The 21,245-nt window shown below is 44.7% G+C and overlaps 1 protein-coding gene across 2 annotated transcripts in view; it reads right to left on the bottom strand.

The window, feature by feature from the left end:
* Positions 1-21,245, bottom strand: part of RECK (reversion inducing cysteine rich protein with kazal motifs) — a 531,495-nt gene that overhangs the window by 164,348 nt on the left and 345,902 nt on the right. For both annotated transcript variants that reach the window (XM_083188355.1, XM_083188354.1), the window contains exons 13-14: positions 12,958-13,098; positions 5,562-5,744 (exon numbers count right to left, since the gene is read on the bottom strand). In XM_083188355.1, coding sequence (XP_083044481.1) covers positions 5,562-5,744; positions 12,958-13,098 — 324 coding nt within the window. The remainder of the gene's footprint in view (positions 1-5,561; positions 5,745-12,957; positions 13,099-21,245) is intronic.

Here is a 21,245-nt window from a genome sequence, read left to right as displayed (position 1 = left end):
CGTGTAAGCAGCAGACAGCACAAGCATGGCAGCATTGTGGAGGCTCAACATGATGGGAGGATCTCAAATAACAGACAATTCAACAGGTCTTTCAGATTCTTTGAATAACTGATCGATATTAGAGAAGTCATCAGCCTGATAGTCGTGACCCCATGCTGAGAAGGCCAGGACCCACTTTGGGGTCAGGACCCACAGTTTGAGAACCTCTGCACCATAGGTTCTCAACGTCGGTCCTAAGGACCCCACACAGTGCATGTTTTGCAGGTCTCCTCGCAGAATTAAGTTCTGAGTTTAAGAATTAAGAACATATCACAAGAGTACAATGAATAAATACCTTAAGATAAAACAAGGCAATATAAAAAATGTTATTTACTTGACGCATCTTCCATTTGCACAAATGTGGACTTTGTAAGCCTGGGCTTTTTGTGAACAAAGCACAATAGCATGCCTATTTATTTGGGTCACATTGTGCATGTCTATATAGTAACATAATAAGTGTGTCCTTACTTCTACAACATCTTATAGAGAGATTAAGAACATACTACCCCCTACTGTTTTATTTAAAACAACAGCAGATGGTTGTGTCCCTTATCACAATGGTAGAATCATTCTTGAAATTACTTTAACACAGTTCTATACCCATTAATTTATTCTCATCAACTTGTGCACTGGTTCAGCATGGGGAAAATGCAAAATAACTACAGTATACCAGCCACTTTAAATTACCTTAAATTACTACCTACTCAGTGATTCCCAATATTTTTTGAATCATTGCGCTATAGAGTATCAGAATTTTTTCACTAGGCCCAAAAAAATATACAGAAAAATATAAAATTGAGAAGATATAAAAAAAATATAAAATTAGAAAGGGTGGGGGTGTGTGCCTATATGTAAAAAATAACTTAACATTGTGTGAGAAAGAAATGAGCCCAGGTACAGAGGAAGATTTCACAGAGGCTGTGTCGGCAGAGATAACCAACAATAACAAAAAACCTAATAACATAATTTTAATAGGGGTATGCTATAGACCGCCGAACATAAACGAAAGGGACGAGTCTCTTCTTTTAAACAAAGTCAAACAATCATCAGATCAGGGTCAAGTATTAATTATGGGGGATTTTAATTGACCTTATATTGATTGAAAAAACTAAACATGTAAAACAGCAAGAAGCAGTGGGTTCCTAAGCTTACTTAAAGACCAGTTTATCACACAAACGGTAGAAGCTCCAACTCATAATAAGGTATTATTGGATTTGGTATTAACGAATAACATAGATCTAGTTTCAAACACAAAAGTAATTGAACATCTAGGGAACAGTCACCACAATATGGTTTCACTGGAAATCAACTTCAGTAAATTACATCATAAAGGATCGGCAAAAATACTAAACTTCAGAAAAGCTAACTTCAAATTATTCAGAGAAGCCCTAAAAAGAATTGTGTGTGAAATGGTTTTTGAGGGGAAAATGCTGAGGAAATGTGGGATACTCTAAAAAATGTACTCGAGTTATTAACGATTAAATACATTCCTAAAGTAAATAAGGGTAAATTTAATAAAAAAAGCCACCATTGTTGGACAAAAAAGTTAGGTCAGCAATCAACAATAAAACAAGAGCATTTAAATTCTATAAAAATAACTTAAATGAGGAGGCGTTCACCAAATACAAAGAATCAAAAAATTTTGCAAAGGGGCAATCAAAGTAGATAAAACGGATTATGAAGAGCGCATAGCCACTTAAAGCAAAACTAACCCTAAGAAGTTTTTCCAAATACATAAATAGTAAACGTATAATTAAGGACAACATACAGATGTAGCCCAGCTAATCTTTGCAGGGGCTGGCGATTCTATCTCCAGCCCCCCGCCAACATATGGCTACCGCCAGGGGCGTGTGCGCTCGCTCGTGGCAACGGAGCCTGCCGCCCTTCCCTGCCGCCTACCCCGCTGTCACCGCCGGTCCCCACCGAACTGGGCAGCGTCTCCCTGAAGCAGAGATGGGCAGGGAGACGCTGCCCAGCCGCCGTGGTACTGGGACGTGCCGTCCCAGTCCCTACCGCCGGTGCTCGCCAGTGAAAGGGATCTGGCGAGCACCAGCCAAGGATGGCTGACGCTTCATCTGTAGGCCCACTAACCGATATCACTGGAAAAAGTTTTACGGAGCATAAGGGAAAAGCAGAACTGTTAAAGGAGTTCTTCTCATCAGTGTTTACTAAGGGAGACTGTGGAATGCACACAATATTGATTTCTCTACCGCAAAATCAAAACAAATAAATCACCAGAGCCACCTTCAAAAAATTTGAAGAATTTTTAAGAGATGGTATCCAGGAATATTTAGACCTTCATAGTTTACTCAGTAATAACCAGCATGGGTTTGTGAAAAATCGTTCATGCCAAACTAATCTACTTGGTTTCTATGAAGAGGTTAGCAAAGACCTTGATAATGGAAACGCTGTAGATGTGATTTTCCTAGATTTTGCTAAAGCCTTCGACACAATACCACACAAGAGGTTGACAAATAAAATGGAGTACCTGGGATTAGGGGCAAATATCTGTAGATGGGTAGGGAACTGGCTGTGTAAAAGAGAGCAAAGAGTGGTCGTGAACAGTGCCATATCAAATATGATACCAGTACTAAGTGGATTGCCACAGGGTTCGGTTCTAGGGCCCATTTTATTTAACATTTTTATTAACGATATTGGGATGGGGTTACTCAGCAATGTATCCATCTTTGCGGATGATACAAAACTGAGCAGAGTTATTAAATCATCAGAAGATGTCACCACGCTTCAAAATGATCTTGACAATCTAGAGGAGTGGGCAAAAAAGTGGAAGATGAGGTTCAATGTGGACAAAATGCAAGGTCATGCACCTTGGGAGACCAGTGTGATAACCAGTGTGCTAGTTATAACCTAAGAAGGGATGAATTGGGTAATATAGTACTCGAAAAGGATCTAGGAGTCCAAATAGACAACAAACTGGGGTGTAGTGCTCAATGTAATATAGCAACAAAAAAGGCCAACAAAATTCTAGCACGTATTAAAAGGGGCATGGAAACTAGGGACTCAAAAGTAATTATGCCTCTGTACAAATCATTGGTTAGACAGCATTGGCGCGCGCGTCCCCTTCCGACGCTTCCCCCGGGTCCCCGCCGGCTTGTCGGCGGTCACCCGGGGTCCCCACTGCCTCCCCGCACCCCCCCTAACCCTGTCCGTCTCCCTGAAGCGGAGGTGGACAGGTTCCCGTCGCCCCACCGCCCGGAAACTGAGACGCGCGTGCATATGAGAGGCACGCGCGTCTCAGTCAGATGGAGCACCTCGCTGCTGGCGGATCGCCAGCGGAGTCAGCCTGGCGATTCACCAGCAAGAGGGAGCTCGGCTCCATCTGTATGTAAAGATTTTTTTTCTTCTACAGTAGATGAACAAAATCTTTTTTCTTCTAATCTAAACTCGTGCCCTCGCGTCCTAGATTCCTTTCTAGCAGAAAAAAGGGTGTTTGACAGTTCCTTATATTGGCCCCTAATATATCTATACATGTTGAGCATGTCCGTACATCCATGGGTACGAATAAGTAACAAGGGATAAACGATTATAAACATAGGTTGAACTAGACAAAAGTCTATATTCAGCCTCACCTACTATGTAACTATGTAAAGATATGTCATCCATAGTGTCAATGACGTGGTTAAGGACAGAATTCACTTCTGTGTATCATCATATTTTCTGATTGGAAGCCAGCAGCACTGGTTTTGTCTATTAAATTGACCATAAATAATTTTAATTGGTTCTCGACCACCAAACTGTGGCACCCGTGCAAGTGTCCCAAGGCACTCCATAGAGCACACAGTTTGGGAACCACTGTGCTTAACTGCACTGAAAAGGTTTGTAGTAACTATTGTTATTCGACACATTGGGGGAAATTTACTAATATGAAAAACCTAGTTTTTCGTATTAGTATTTTCCCTACGACTGCATACGACTGTTTCAGTCATGTTCCGGAGGGGAATTTACAAAGCAGTCATATACGACTGCTTTGTAACCCTCCGATGTCGTAGTAATTTGTATTAGCTGGCCATATATACGTCCGCTAATACAAATTTTTCAGGCAGTCTGCACGGATCAGTCAGATCCGTGCAGGCTGCAGAGTGTAAAAAAAATAGAATAAATAAATAAATAAAAAAAACCCAGCGTGGGGTCCCCCCCACAGCCGTAACCAGCACCAGGCTGAAAGAGCCGGGGCCGGTAATTAAAAATCAGGGAACCCGACAAATAGGGGTTCCCCGATTTTTAACAACCAGCCATAGGCTCCAGGTCCGGGGCTGGTTCCCAAAATACGGGGGAAAAAATTACTAGGGGTCCCCCGTATTTTAAGAACCAGCCCCAGGCCAAACCAGCCAGCAGGGTAATGTCACAGGGGGGGACACTTATTATATAAGGTCTCGCAGCCAAAACATCACCCTACTGACCAGTCAGCCTGGCCTGGGGCCCTGGGGGAGTGGGGACCCCCCAATAAAGAGGTCCCCCCCCTCCAGGACTTACCTGGCCACCTAGCGGCCAATCAGGAGCCAAGAAAGTCGGCTCCTGATTGGCCGCTAGGCGACCAATAGAAATCATCCTGAGAAGAGGCGCAGAGTATGAAATATCTCTGCATCTCTCCTCAGTCCGATGCGGAGAGTGCGGGGAGCGCCGGCAGCTTGAAGAATACCTGGACTACGGCGGACCAAGAGAAGACATCTTCACCACAGGACCAGGTTTTTTTTAAGACATCTTCACCACAGGACACCTATTTTTTACAAATTCATATTAGTAAATTTCCCCCATTATTCTTCGTATGGCCAAGTAAAAATATTTGCAAGTCTTGGGTAAGCTAAGTCCACGAGGGGGATGAGTTGCATTGCTGTTGCTCCTTTTGATGCTAAATAGATTATCCTCTAGGGGTGAATACAGTACCTTACACCTAATTTAAACATTTCAATTGTGCTTATATTAATAAAAACAAAGTCCATTTTGGAACACATAGCTTTTGCAACTTGGCTATTTTCAAAATTAGTCAAAATTTTGTGTTGAATGTTGCTAATCATAATTATTATTTCTAGAATGTTTTAAGTACTATATGCACTAAACTGTTCTAATACATATAGGGTAGTATTCAAAACACTGGTGAGGGGGTTTCTGCCACGATGGGGGCTTCTTTTTGGCAAGGATCACAGAAAACAAGCCATCCTCAGCATCTTACCCTCTCGCCGGCCGCTTGCCCTATTCTATGCGGCAAGCCCGCTGCATATAGGGGCGATCCTCGCCGTTTTGACAGTCCCACTCTGCGTTTCCACCTCGCTGGAAAAACCCAGCGAGTGCAGGGGGTCAGTTGAATACTGAACTGCGAGCTGTGACGGCGAGCTATTGGCACTGCTCACCTTCACAGTTCGCCATAGGGCATTCAAAATACCCCATAGTATTTACATGATTTTGTCCAATATGCATTTACCAATTTCTTGGGTATATACAAGCAAAACTTTATTTATTTTTAATCTTAATATCAATCTTACAATCTACTATAGATTACGTACTTCTGCTTTGCCCACCAGCCACACATGACTTCTGTAGATCGACACATTGTATTTCCATACAATTTTCCAACGTTGCACTTTGTCCACAAGTACAGATTTTATAGCAGCCTACTTCTCCTGAAGGTACTTGGATGAGCTCTCCCTGTCGTACAAGGAACTCAGAAGCTTCTCCCAACTTGCAGCCTATGTGATCAAAATTATGGATTAATTGTAACCAGTAAATTACAGTAATCATTAAACAAAACAGTTCCCGTGCATTTTAGAGCTGGACTTAATAGATTGTAACAGATGTATGTCCTAATATTTAGCTAATACATAATATCTTAAAACAGGTATATTTCCAATTCAGGGTTGAGTCTACACTATCCGGTTGAAAACCTTCAAGTAAATGGACCTGTCCTTTCTATCATAAAACTGTGAAGGGAAAATGGGTGACAAGAAAACCTGTGTCTGGTTTGTCTGATATTGGTGTGGATTAAAAAGTCAAATAATTATGTCAACAAAGTGCTTTAGCTAAAACGTAACACTATCTGATAAATCAGGGAGCATTACAGTGACTGCAGTGGCATAAGTTTTTCCCACTTGCCTGGAGGATAAATTTTTGTGCCCCCCACCTTATATAAATATATGTACAGTATGTGTGTATGTATGTATGTGTGTGTGTATGTGTGTACGTATGTATGTATGTATATATATATATATATACAGTATGTGCCTATTTTCATCCTTGCTGGCGGGTCGCCAGAACGTACGCGCTGGCGACCCGCCAGCAGCCTCGCCAGCGAGGAGACTGAGACGCGCGTGCGTCTCACGCGCACGCGCGTCTCAGTCTCCGTCGCTAGCGTGGCGGAAACCCTGTCCGTCTCCGCCTCAGGGAGACGGACGGGGTTAGGGGGGGGGTTAGGGGGGATGCGGGCAGGCGGCGGGGACCCCGGGTTACCGCCGGCAAGCCGGCGGGGACCCGGGGAAACGTTTGGAAGCGCCGTCGGAAGGGGGCGCGCGCGCCTCTCGTGCGCGCGCGTCCCCTTCTCACGATCGCCATGGCGCTGGCGGGGGATGGCGGCTGGCGACGCCAGCGCCATCCCCTGCAAAGATGGACCCTGACCCATCTGTATATATATATAAATTATGCTAAAATATGCCCCCTTGGGTGTAGGAGCCCTGCGGCAGATGACTCCATTGTGATCTAGAGTTGCGCTTCTGAGTGACGGCTATACAATAAAGTGACTATTCTGGTGACCGATATACAAAACAGGGAGTATTATAATGACATATAAATAAGAGAACATTCTAGTGAGCTATAAAAAATAAACTAAAAAAAGCTTAAGGCCCTCATATATTAGGCCAACTTGTACAAAGGAAAAGTCAGAACCCAATTCTCCGGCAGCTCTCTGGGAGGCTCACATAGGATTTGGCACTTGATGTGCCATTTTTTACATGTAAGAACAGTTGGCGGTGAGGAGCAGTGGGACAGGTAGCGGGTGCTAAGCACTAATGGGCAGTGATCAGCGGGGCGGGCAGCGGCAGGTATTAGAATTTCAAATAACATGTCAAATGACTGACCGGCCTCTGTTTGGCTGAGAGAGAGCACTCTCAGCCAATCAGCGCCCTCCCTTCCGGGTGGCCACTGAGTGGTTGAGAGAGCACTCAGCTAGTCATTCTTTAGGGAATGGAATTATCACCCCTGTGATACCATAATAGACATACACACTTTCCAGTGCCAAAGGGATAATGCCCCATTAATGTCCTAGAAGAATGACCAGAGTTTAATGGCTATTTACAGATAGGTGCTAGATAGATACCATGTAAAATACTAGTCCAATTACACTCAGCATGTTCCCATAAATGTAGTGCTGCTTGTGTACTAAAAACAATTCCTAAACTTTTGACATCTCTCTGTGCTTTCTAGTCCCTCATTTCTATCCTCGGTCAAAGTTTTTTATTTCTGCTTCCCATATATACAACACAATTCTGCTGTTAATATAGTTCAGGGCATTAAAAAATTAACCACTCAAAAATTATGAACGAGCCAGATGTGCAGATTTTAGGCATTTGGAATAGGTAATTTTTGGCTATATTTGGTAATCATTGCAATGGTACATCTGCATATACCGGTAAGTGAGCTAACATAGAGATGTAGGGACCATATTTGCCTACCCTCCTGCATTCTGCAGGAGACTCCCTTAAATAACAGCAATCTCCCTCATTAGTATAGTATCACTTACTAACTGCTTTGGGGCTCATCTACATTTGGATATGTAATTTTAAAAGATTCCTCTAAAAGATGTAGCAGTACACACCCACGCTTCTAGGTGCCACGTTCACAATCTATTTTCACAATCTCTCCATACATGGAACTAGACATTCTACTATCAACTATAATCTCCCTGAAACTAGTTTTCAAAATTAGGCAAGTATAGTAGGGACACCTAACAGGAACCCAGAAGATGCACCACATTTAAAGTATAGCACAAAATGTGAACTAAATGATAATTAAACTGTTGCATAAATCATAATACTCTGCAGATTACACAACCTTTTACACAGCAAGGAGGACCCAGTATTTAAAAATCACAATATATTTTTAAAACAATTGAATGTACTTATTTTACACAATGTGAACCAGACCACAGATCTATGTGGCAACCTGTTACTTAACTACCTCTCTTGCCTGGTGCCCTTCATCTTACTACACTCTGATTGGTGAACAGCAGCAGCCATCTACCAATCAGCGTGAAACCCTATTCACCAATAAATATTATATCAGAACACAACCAGGGCCGGCGCCACCACTAGGCAGCTTTAGGCATCTGCCTGGGGTGTGCCGGCAGCTGGAGGGTGGCAGAAGGGAGCAGGATAGATGGGGATGGAGCTGGGGATGGGGATGGAGATGGGGAACTCTCCCCTGGAGTGATGCTGCAGCTTCACCCGGCACCCCCATCCCCCCCCCCCATGGAGTGGCGCGGCGGCTGCATCCCCCCGGGTGTGTGAGCGCTGGAGTGTGTCCCCCCTGCCTGGGGTGCTCCGGTGCCTTGCATCGGCCCTGAACACAGCCACATCGCTAGCCTCTGTGACAGTCAATGTGGCAGCAGGAGCTTGTAAGCATGCCAAAGAAGTATGCCAGCAGAAAGCGTTAATGGGCTCATCAGGAGGGGGGATATGGTGAATATAACAGGAGGTGGGGATGCTAAAATAGGATGCATCCCGGCTGCTCTAACTGACCTAGAAGCATAATTGGAGCACATGGGAGCATACTCTGTCTGCCTCCCAGTTAGTCAAATATGCAAATGCAAAGTGTAGATGCGAGTCACTTTTGGCAAAAAAACAGCAGAATTCTACCAGCTACTGGGGGCAGATGGTACCCTGTGTCCCTTACCAAGGCCTCCGGCATCATTTGCATCCTCTTGGGTCTGTAGTTGGCATCCCAGAACTTCAAAAAACGCACTGATACATGCGTACCCCCCAGACAGTATGAAAAGCAAATGTATGTTTACATTTGTGGCTCCTCCCCTGAACTGGGTGATTGGCGCGTACCCAGCCAATCATGTGCGGCCTCTGGGGAAACTTTGTTCCCTATTGGCTGGGGCGCGCAAATGACTCAGTTCAGGGCAATGTAAACCTACATTTGTGGTTTGTCCAGTCTGTGGTAACAGTGTTCAGTTTGTTATTTTATACCCCCTGTGGATGCTACTACAGACCGAAGAGGATGCAAACGATGCCAGAGGCCTCGCTAAGTATAATTTCAGAGTGGATTTTTACTGGAGAAGGGTACAGGCCAACAATGGAATCCATAGGTTAGTATAGTATGAATGATTGTATAGTCTCTTAAAGATTTGATTCTCTATGTGTGTGTGTTTTATTTAACTATTTGTTCTGCTATTGAAGTACAAGTAGCAGCAGCTCCTTTAATACCTCGCATGTTGGGACTCGTGGGTCTCCAAGTCCCTTCATGTGGGACAGGCTTGCTGGGACAACAGCAAAACACAATAGTTTTAGATCTATTTTTTTACACAATACAATCAGCCCAGTGCCCACCACCCTGGTGCACCAGGGACAGTCCTGGGCTTCAGCCAGGGTAGGGGATATTCTGGAGGGGGGATCCCTTCATTGGAGGTGTCCCCACTACCACAGGGTCCCTGCCTGGGCTGAACAGTCAGGGGATTTAATGCTGAGGGAACTAGTGTAAATAGGCTGTGTAGGCTTTGGCTGTGGCATTTTGGCTGCTGGCTGTTTGGGAACGGTGCTGGTTGCCAAAGTGCCTACTTATTTTGTTCCCAGTATTTTGGGAACCAGGATTAGCCCTTGAGTCTGGTGCTGGTTTTAGAAATACAGGGGAACTTCTGTCCCCTGAATTTATAAAACCAGGGCCAGCTCTTTGAGCCTGGGGCTTGTTATAGCCATAGGTAAGAGAACCCCACACCGTTTTAAATGTATTTATTCAAATTTCACAGATAGAAGCCTGCACAGATCGGACTGATCCGTGTAGGCTTCAGCCAAATACGGCTGGAAAAGTAGGATAATTTTTCAGCTGTATTTTCGGGTCAAATACCAGCCGAATTTTACATACAGCCGGTTAGAAAATTTGGAATCACCTTCAAATGAATGGTGATTCTTATTCCTATTCTTTCGAAGGTGTATGCATTTCTATTCCCGAATATGAATACGAATATGCCTGTCAAAAGAAACAAATGGCCGTATCCTGGCCTTTGTAAATGTGGAAATACCAATTTACAGTAACGGGTACGAATGGCTAGGAATACGCCAATTCCCCCCAGAATGTAAGTTTCCCCCCAGAATGTCCTGACACCTAAATTTACAAATTCTATAACATTCTACCATTCAAGATTGCTTTTATTACTATTATTGTCCTTCATTTTGTCTTACTATCTACACCGCTCCCTAGATACGGTGTAATTGTAACTTTTAACAATTACAACATCATTTTCAGTATGCTCAAAGAAACTCCTGTTTACCAAAGGTGATAGATAAAGTGGATATAGATTGGGGGGGTAGATGTATGAAGCAGTGAAAACAGTGAAGTTGCCCACAGCAACCAATTCGTTGCTACATATAATTTTATAGAATATACTTGATAAATGTTACTTCAAACCTGAAATAACCACTGGCATGCTTCACTCTTTTTCACTCTTTCATATATCTCCCCCTGAGTACCAAGCAACCAGCTTCTAACTGTAATTTTTCAAACAAAGGGGATTATTCTTATTCATTCGGTCCTCCACGCATTCGCACAGAGGACCAATGTCGCGTCTTGTGCATGCACAGACATAGGGTGCGTGCACCCACGGCAAACTTTCGGTTCGCCGGGTGCACGCACCCTAGACGGCGTGCAGGGGGCGGAGAAGGGTGGGGGATGCCGGGCTGCCCCATTACCATATGAGAAATGAGTAATGACGCGGTGACGCGGGTGTGGGGGGCTGGCAGCTGACATCACCGGATGTCAGCTGCTTGCCCATATCCGACCCAGCGTGCACGCATATGGAAGTGACTTGAAAGTCACTTTTATATGCGTGTACCTTCCACAACTTTCGATGGTCGGCGACCATCGAAAGATGTGGGAGGTTACCCACGGCATATGGATGTTTATGCTAAACATCTATTTGCAGCCTGTGTGGGCGAACCCACGATGCAAAGTGGGGGTGGGTGGGTGGACCTTAGGTGGGTGGAATTTGGTGTATTTGCAAGGATGCGAATTTGCAGCCTTGCGAATCAACACTAGAATAATCCCCCAAGTCTGCAAAATAGGAGTTATGAGCTGATTGGCTGGTACTTTATCTTCATCCACCTTATCTCTCTTCTAGGGATGGCCATCTTTGCCATCGCCATCGATGGCAATTCTGCAACAGGCCATCGATAGTGCTAAACTATGCAATGGATGACCATCGATATTTTTACATATCGATGGTCATCCATTGTGTTTGATTGATTGGCCTGTGGGCCAATCAAAACATGGGGGTGGGGCTTCGCGGGTGTCAGGGGGCGGAGCTATGCTCCATGTCCCGGCACTTAAAAAAAAATAAAAAAAAGCAAAACATTGTTTTGCTGTTCCATCGATGGATGGAGGGAAACCATCTGGTTCTCCCTCATCGGCAAAAGTATTCGACATCGGCCATGAACCATCGATGATTTCGAAACAGGGCCCTCCCTACTCTCTTCTAAGCTTTCCGTCCAAATTTGAGGCAGAACGGTTCCACCTTCGTCCACCCACCCACTTACAGCAGTGCAGGAGTAGATGAAATGAAGGCAGGCTTCTCTGCACCTCCCTCCAGAAGAAACGCGGTACACTGTGACTGTTCTGCTCCCAGTTCCTCCCCTCTCCCCTGGACGGACACTGAAACTAAAGTCAGGTTCGGAGCCCTGCCACCTGCAATCCCCTCCTTGCCTGCAGCTGCGGAAAGCCTGCATCACATCCCCCCACCGCTAACTCCGTTCAGCCGGGGAATGTAATTATATGCCACCTGGCAGCTGCGCCGCATCCCCGCTTATCCCTGCCCGGCACTCACTCCAGCTGGGAAAGATGGGTATATGCCGCCCGGTGGCTGCGCCGCTATCCCCCTCACCCCCACCCAGCACTCCCTCAAGCTGGGAAAGGTGGGTATATGCCGTCCGGCAGCTGCGCTACTTTCCCCCTCACCCCCGCCCAGCACTCCCTCCAGCTTGGAAAGGTAGGTATATGCTGCCCGGCGGCTGCACTGCTTTCCCCCTCAAATCCGCCCAGAACTCCCTCCAGCTGGGAAAGGTGGTTATATGCCACCCAGCGGCTGCGCTGCTTTCCCCCCCGCCCAGCGCTCCCTGTAGATGGGGGAAATGTATATAGGTAGTTCCCCCTGGTAACAGCGCATCAGCAGAAGGAAGAGAAGGCGGAGCTGACCTCCCTGCTGGGGAGAGCTGACCTTCTTCTAAGTGAGTGGCTATTTAATGTAAAATTGCAATACAATGGACATTATTATATGTACTGTATCATGGACACTGATATTTTTTTATAACATGAATATGGGTCACTCATGAGACGTAATGTGAATATATGGGTCACTACATAAGGCTTAACATGAATAAGGGTCACTATGTGTGTTATGTAACATGAACAGGATTGTTCGACTACAGTATGTGGCATAATATGAACTAGGCTGCTTTTTGTCATAAAAGTCTTTGGGCATGCACTACTCCCTAACTGCATTTGGGTAGTGGGGCACAAATGTATAAATTGTAGGGAGCACAGAACACACTAGCATCAGCCCTGACTCTGCCTGCTCAAGTTCCACCACCTCTCCATGACCACTTTAAGCCCTGGTCAGGACCAACAGTTAAAATAATACAAATATACAGTAGTAAATTGTATTGCTGTAGAAACGTACCCGTGACTCACACTATTACTTACCTGGTGTACAGGAATATGGAAGGCATGGTTCTCCAGTAAGGCAGTCTTTTCTGTTTACCTCACAGAGTTCATTGGTTGGACAAGGATTTGGATTGCATGGGTGTGTGATTTCTTCAACCGCATTATCCAGTGGACTTGATCCTAAAATTAATAAAAAATAAAATGCCTAAGTGTCTGTGCCCTCATAATAGACAGTTGTCTCTATTTTTATGTGCAATTTGGCTAATCATTTGAGCATGAAAAATAGATGTAGGCTAGGGGTGTAGTATGATAGGACAACACTCATAATGTCAATATTCATTGTGTCATCATTACAATTTTTGACATGGTCAAATGTCTACCTTGACCATGTTGATATATGTCATATAGACAGTGCTGAACTGTCAACATGTTAGAGCATGGTCTTGCAAAGGAAGGGTGCGGTCCCATGGCACGCTTGTTGTTATCACTCTGGTAATCCTCATTATACTCTACTAGTGCCTCTGACAAAGCTCGATCCCTCCTGTACTGTATAATGAGGTGTGTGAGGTATAATCACAGCAAGCACCCAGAAATATTTTCACCCCGAAAATTATGATTTTCAGATTTATTTTATTCATAATAGTGATTAGTGGGTTAGAATCTCAGGATCCCCCTCCCCAAACTTCTCAATCCAGAGGTGCTCCCTTATAAATCCAGGGGTGCTGCCCTATTAGTCCTGGGGTTCTGCACTATAATTCAAGGGATGCTGCCCTATAATCTAGTGGTTATGCCCCTCTGCTGTATAAATCCAGGGATTGCTGCCTTATTAGACCTGGGGTGCTGCACTATAATGCCAGGGGTGTTGCCATATCATTTAAGAGGTGCTAAATCCCTTTTTTATGTTGTATTAAAATGCCTGCAATAGACACCACCAACTTCCTCATCGTCAATTTCCTTCTCAATCAGGATCAGATGTTTTCCTGCAGGGCATATTACAGGCATGACTGACTCCTCTCCGAATCGGGAATTCTCCGGAAGATCCTTCTTGAGTACTATGCCTACTGCTGCTGCTAGAGTTGATGTCATCCCAGAGAGGGAGTCAGAATACCACTTTTCCGAAATTCACTAAGCAATTGACTGTGCAACAGTCCTTTGCCAGGAAAATGAAGTACAGCATTACAGCAGTTACCCTGTTGCAAAGTAGATTACTGAGGTCATAACAACTATGCAGTTTTTAGATGTGGGTCCAGTATCCACCTAGTGCAGTCAAATGTAGGCAGTTGATGGACATACTGTGTCCCCGGTACCAAATCCTTCACTAGGTTTTATGATTCCCAGGGATATACAAACACAAGATCTGGCTGACAAGACTGTGTTTGGTAGATAACTGTCTGAACAGTAACACCATACCTCCCAACAGTCCCGATTTTATCGGAACAGTCCCGATTGTCAGGGCCTGTCCCGATGTCCCACCCGCGGGCGGCAGTGTCCCGCAGTGTGGGGGGGGCTGTTGGGAGTCCCCCCTGTCAGCTGCTAAGCAGCGGGGAATAAACGCTGTGCGCATGCGCACAGCGTCTATTCCCGCAGCCAGGGGACTGGGGGCATGGCTAGAGGCTCACAGAGCCTCTGGGTCATGCCCCCATAGCGGCAAAATGGGGGCGTGGCCCCGTGGAAGAGCCGCGTGTATAGGCCACGCCCCAAATTAGGCCACTGGCGCGCAGGAGCATCGTCCCGCTTGCAGAACTTCGAAAGTTGGGAGGTATGGTAACACTGTGATCAAAGTGGTAAGGCCACAGAGGCAAGTGAGCATACCCTGACTCTGTTACAACACCCTGAAGTCAGTTAGCACCTGCAAGTTAATGTCTTTGTCTATAATAGCTGCCTTTCCAGGGCGAACTAGGTCCACCCCGTACTTGGATGCCACCAGGTTTTGCTGTGTGACAAGGTACCGACAGAGACAGGGTAAAAGTAAGAAGGAACCTAAAAACACAAGAGACAAAACTAGGCTCAAAATAATAACAAAAAACATATATGAGCAGCTCTGCTTCGAATAACACTGACAACCAAGATCTAGCTGCCAACCGCTAATAAAGCGACACTGTCGCGATAACGTAAAACGAAAATGTACAAAAAATAATGTGTGGCTTTTGCCGCAAAGTGCAATAGAACATAATAAAATAATTATACAAAAGAATAGCGGCTTCTGCCGCACTGTGCGGCAAAGTCAGTGGACTCATGGTACCACGAGGGATGTAGACGGTGACTACCGGAGTATACAGCAGAATTACAAAAGGTGGCAGGCTGGACAAACTTGAAAGCCCGAATGTTAGACTGGAACACAATCTCTCAGACTGGATAAAAGAGAAGCCCGAACTTCCGGCACACAGTGTTCTGCCGGAGAGGACCGTCAACAACTTCAGACGCGTAAGGAAGGTAAAGTTAGGGAAAGTTAGAAGGAAATACCTCCTAGCGTACTGCAAACAGACCTCCCGCAGACCGAAACCACGGCACCACAGCACCCACCACAAACCGCACACAACGGCTGTAAACAATCATTTTTTTTTGCAAAAACGGCAAAAAGTCTTTTAAGCATAAATCCACATCTTTTTGTAAAGAACGGCATGCACCTATTAATTTTACTTGCTAAACACATAATCAAGCGCTCTATTCTTTTCCCCTTCAGATTTATTTATTATATTGAGCAGCTCAATAAGTGCAGCACGCGTTCCTTTTTCCTTTTGCTTAGGATCTCACAAACTGGAAACAGGATGCACAATTGCAGAGACTGGATTCAGAAACTAGAGCTGGCAACAAGGCTTGAGGAAGCTATTACCAGCAGGGATGGGCTCACAGGAAGCTCTTTAAATGTGAGATTCAGAGCCAGTTCAAGGGTTATTGACACCCTAGGAAACACCCCCCCCCCCCATCCTCCTCTCATAAAATATACATAAAATGTACTCCCCAACCCTCCTGGCATTTTTTTTTACCTACATGCAAGCAGCGGGTGGGCAGCCAAGAGAGGTAAAGTATGATAACCCCTGCTGGATCCCCGCCTTTTTCTCTCTGTGGTGCAGGCAGCAGCTACATACTAATGAAGAATTCAGCACTGACCAGTGGCACTGCAGATCCGATCCATGGCGGCGGCCCCCTCAGTTAATCCTGCCGTGTGCTGGTGACAGCCTTGAGAGTAGGTGGGCGGTTGGCTGCTGCTAGTGATGGCTGTAAGGGTGGGCGTTTAGCTGCTGCTATTGAGGGTGGGAGTCTGCTGTTATTGAGGGCCATGAGGTCAGGTGGACGGGCTGATAAAAATGGCAAAAGTGGACCATTTGGGTTGAACAAAGGGCGCACTCCATCCTCATTCTGGCAGAATTTTTTTTATTCAGCACCGTTTAACATGTACTACTAAATTTATAGTATACATGTTGTCCTGCCCGTGCTCCCTGCATTATGTAGGGAAGACGGAGAGGACATTAAGAGAACGGCTTGCAGGACATTGGTCCTCGATCAAAGCTGTCATTTTGTGCAGGCAAAGCACAGTATGGCTGTACTCAAATGTATCATAATTGACCATGTACCTGCCAGCCTCTGTGGAGGTGATAGATCTGCCAAATTGCTTAAATGTGAAGCAATGTGGATCCGACGTCTGGGCACACTTGCGCCTGGGGTTTACTTTTTTGTAAACCCATTTTGCTCAGTGTTTTTGTGCGCTCACTGTTTTTCTACATGATGTACATTTGATGTTAGATATGTTTAAAATGCTGCGTTGAGTGTAACAATGTTTCTGACACACTGTCATTTATTATATTGTGGATGTTACTTATCTCCAATGTATTTTAATTGAGCGGATGGCTCCGGTCTCCAGGGCAACGGACTGACGCCTGTGACGTCAAAGGTGTGCCGTAGCATTTGGTTGGTAACCATGGTGATGGCCACCACAATTTGACGTCATGATGATGCGCCTTTCCCGCGTTCCTGGTTGCCGGCGTCCGCCCAGCACTGGTGAGTTGTGTATAAATATGTCTATTGCACTGTATTTTGTTTTGTGTCCTGAAGACGAAGCACAATAAAATAGCTTTGAAACGTTGACCTTTACCCGCTGCCTGTGAGTTGTTTTATTGCCGTCCATACTGTCTGATATGTGTATGTATGTATGTATATATATATATATATATATATATATATATATATATAGTATGTTTTACATGGTATCCATGCATCCCCCCCCCCCCCAATCTTCATATGGAAATAATTCTTACATTTGAACAAACCACAGCTTGCACTGGTACGCTGATTTCAAAAGTACAACTATTTCTCAAGATATACTGTATTTGACAGGCATCAGCTCCTATTATCTTCTTGAGCAATTACCTTCCGTTTTATATATATATATATATATATATATATATATATATATATATATATATATATAGGCAAAGGGGGATGGGAGTAGCACTCCACGCGACTTGGAAAAAATACTCTTTAGACAACTGCGTGCAGACAACGTTTTATTGATCTTTAATGATCAATTTCCTCAGGTCTCAAAGATCAATGAAACGTTGTCTGCACGCAGTTGTCTAAAGAGTATTTTTTCCAAGTCGCGTGGAGTGCTACTCCCATCCCCCTTTGCCTGTATTATCTATACCAGGAGCGGGCACCCAGCGCAGCTGATTTCTTCACAGGGAGAGCCGGATCCCCACTCAATCTGTATATATATATATATATATATATATATATATATATATATATATATATATATATATATATATACTTGCACTTTGCCGGCACTCCATGAGGTCTGGAATCAACTTGGTGGGTGCACTCTTTCAAAACTTGATACAACTCCTCCAGAAGAAAGGCACTCCACACAGGTAATTTGCACAATAAAAAGCTGTATTGAGGTTAAATCATCGCCAAGTACTTTCGGAGCCTCCGCTCCGTCCTCAGGGCATAAACCACAGCTACACACAGTAATCACGACAGTGTTTCCCCCAGTATTTCCCCACATAAAACAGACATTTATACATTACCAGCCATGGTCTCCCGCGCTCCACACCGGAGTCAGCGTCCCGGAAGCTGTCAGACCCGAACTTCCGGTATCCGGCGGACGGACTGGTACGCACGCAGCGATGCGCTCCAGTTCCCTACTTCCGCGTTCCACCCTTACTTCCGGGTCTACAAGATCTCCCTGCTGTACCCCAGACATCCGGCTTCGTTGCTACGGTAACGCAACGGCTTGGCAATGTCCTGTAAAGACAAATAACAAAATACATATTAAAATCCAGTGCATGAATGACTAATACACACAAAACAGACATACATGTACACACAATGAAAAATTGCAGTAGGAAAAAATGCAGTATGAAAAATGCAAATACAGTCCTATATTTTTAAAGGGAAACTGATTTTTCCAGAAACAGTTAGCAGCACGATATAGGGACCATGGATCATAACAGCTTACACCAAGCTGTTCCAATTAATTTTATCATTAAGACCATTAGGTCTAATGGTATTTAAACGTAAGATCCACTGGGTCTCCCTAATAAGTAGGGACCTAGCCCTATCTCCACCCCTTAAACTGACAGGAATTTGGTCAATTATAAAATATTTTAATGATTCCAATGAGTGGCCCAGTTCCAGGAAGTGTCTAGGGACTAGTTGGTCTATAATTTTACCCTTCAGTGTATTCCCAATTGCCGACCTGTGGGCAGCCATCCTTTCCTTGAATTTCCTCGAGGTCTGTCCCACATTGAACAGACCACAGGGACAAACAATAAAATAAATTACAAAGGATGAATTGCATGTCAATACAGATCGGATATCGTAAGTTTTATTGTTATGAGGGTGTTTAAAACTTTTGCAGGGTTGAATAAATTTGCAAGTCGCACAGTTACTGCAACTGTAACACCCAGCTGGTTTTCTATACACATTGGGCTGAAGAAGTGGACTAGTATCAGTTATGTCCGCCTTGACCAATCTGTCTCTCAAGTTACGACCTCGAGTGTAGGCCAACAATGTTTTTTTATTGACCAACGCAGGGAGATCTCTGTCTGTGGCCACAATGGGCCATAGTGCCTTTGTAGCCCTTCTAACAATCGGGCTAGTCAGAGTAAATTCGTTAACCCAAGGAATAACTTCCCTTTGGCTTCTCTTGTTGGGCTTAAACAAATCTTCCCTGGTCATTTTCAAAACTCGGTCTTTGAGGGACAGCAAATTCTGTAACTCATAGCCACGTTCCCTGAATTTGACCACCATTTTGTCTAATTCATCTGGAACATTCTCCTTGATACTCGTGATGCGTGCCACTCGCATCATTTGGGACAAAGGCAAACTCTTCTTCAAAGAAGGGGGGTGATGGCTTGAGGCCCTCAGCAACGTGTTTCTGTCTGTATCTTTGGTGTAAACACCTGTACAGATCTTCCCTTCTTTGATAAATACGCTAACATCCAAGAAGTTAGCTTGTACCAAGCTACAACTGAATGTGAATTTTATGAAAGGGCTGCATGCATTGATATTATTCATACAATTTCGGAAGGATTCCTCCCCCCCTGACCACACCAGGAACACGTCATCAATGTACCTGGTGTACATGACCACGTGCTCCCTGATGTGGGCAGGGGTGAAGAAGAAATCCTCCTCCAAGTCAAACATGTAGATATTAGCATAAGAGGGGGCCACGGAAGAGCCCATGGCACACCCCCTCTGCTGCACATAAAACCTACCATCAAATAGGAAGTAGTTTCGACACAATGTAAGCTCTAACAACTTCAAGAATAACAAATGGTCAAAACATAGTGGGTCCAAATGTGTAGCTAAAAACTTTTGCATAGCTCTGAGACCCCCCTCATGCGGTATGGACGTGTACAAACTGCACACATCCAAACAGCAGAGGAGGGCCCCAGATGGAACTTCACCCAGCTCCTCAAGCTTCCTAAGAAACGAGGTCGTGTCTTTCAAGAATGTTTTCTGCAGGGGGAGCAATGGCTGCACAATACTATCCAATAGTTGTGAAACAGGTTGCAACAGAGAGTTACAGGCAGAAATTATAGGCCTTCCTGGAGGCTTTTTAGGGTTCTTATGCAATTTGGGAAGCGTGTACATCACTGGGACCACAGGGTGTAAGACCTGTAAAGCAGATAAAACTTTCTTCGGAATCTTGCTGTCCCGGCACACTGTTTCCAATATGGCAAAAATGTTGGCCTACACTCGAGGTCGTAACTTGAGAGACAGATTGGTCAAGGCGGACATAACTGATACTAGTCCACCACTTCAGCCCAATGTGTATAGAAAACCAGCTGGGTGTTACAGTTGCAGTAACTGTGCGACTTGCAAATTTATTCAACCCTGCAAAAGTTTTAAACACCCTCATAACAATAAAACTTACGATATCCGATCTGTATTGACATGCAATTCATCCTTTGTAATTTATATTATTGTTTGTCCCTGTGGTCTGTTCTATGTGGGACAGACCACGAGGAAATTCAAGGAAAGGATGGCTGCCCACAGGTCGGCAATTGGGAATACACTGAAGGGTAAAATTATAGACCAACCAGTCCCTAGACACTTCCTGGAACTGGGCCACTCATTGGAATCATTAAAATATTTTATAATTGACCAAATTCCTGTCAGTTTAAGGGGTGGAGATAGGGCTAGGTCCCTACTTATTAGGGAGACCCAGTGGATCTTACGTTTAAATACCATTAGACCTAATGGTCTTAATGATAAAATTAATTGGAACAGCTTGGTGTAAGCTGTTATGATCCATGGTCCCTATATCGTGCTGCTAACTGTTTCTGGAAAAATCAGTTTCCCTTTAAAAATATAGGACTGTATTTGCATTTTTCATACTGCATTTTTTCATACTGCAATTTTTCATTGTGTGTACATGTATGTCTGTTTTGTGTGTATTAGTCATTCATGCACTGGATTTTAATATGTATTTTGTTATTTGTCTTTACAGGACATTGCCAAGCCGTTGCGTTACCGTAGCAACGAAGCCGGATGTCTGGGGTACAGCAGGGAGATCTTGTAGACCCGGAAGTACGGGTGGAACGCGGAAGTAGGGAACTGGAGCGCATCGCTGCGTGCGTACCAGTCCGTCCGCCGGATACCGGAAGTTCGGGTCTGACAGCTTCCGGGACGCTGACTCCGGCGTGGAGCGCGGGAGACCATGGCTGGTAATGTATAAATGTCTGTTTTATGTGGGGAAATACTGGGGGAAACACTGTCGTGATTACTGTGTGTAGCTGTGGTTTTTGCCCTGAGGATGGAGCGGAGGCTCCGAAAGTACTTGGCGATGATTTAACCTCAATACAGCTTTTTATTGTGCA

This window comes from Crinia signifera, chromosome 5 (genome assembly GCF_055691185.1).
Source record: "Crinia signifera chromosome 5, ASM5569118v1, whole genome shotgun sequence".
NCBI lineage: Eukaryota > Metazoa > Chordata > Amphibia > Anura > Myobatrachidae > Crinia > Crinia signifera.
Note: the sequence above shows the minus strand (reverse complement) of the source record. Positions and strands in the feature narration are given on the sequence as shown.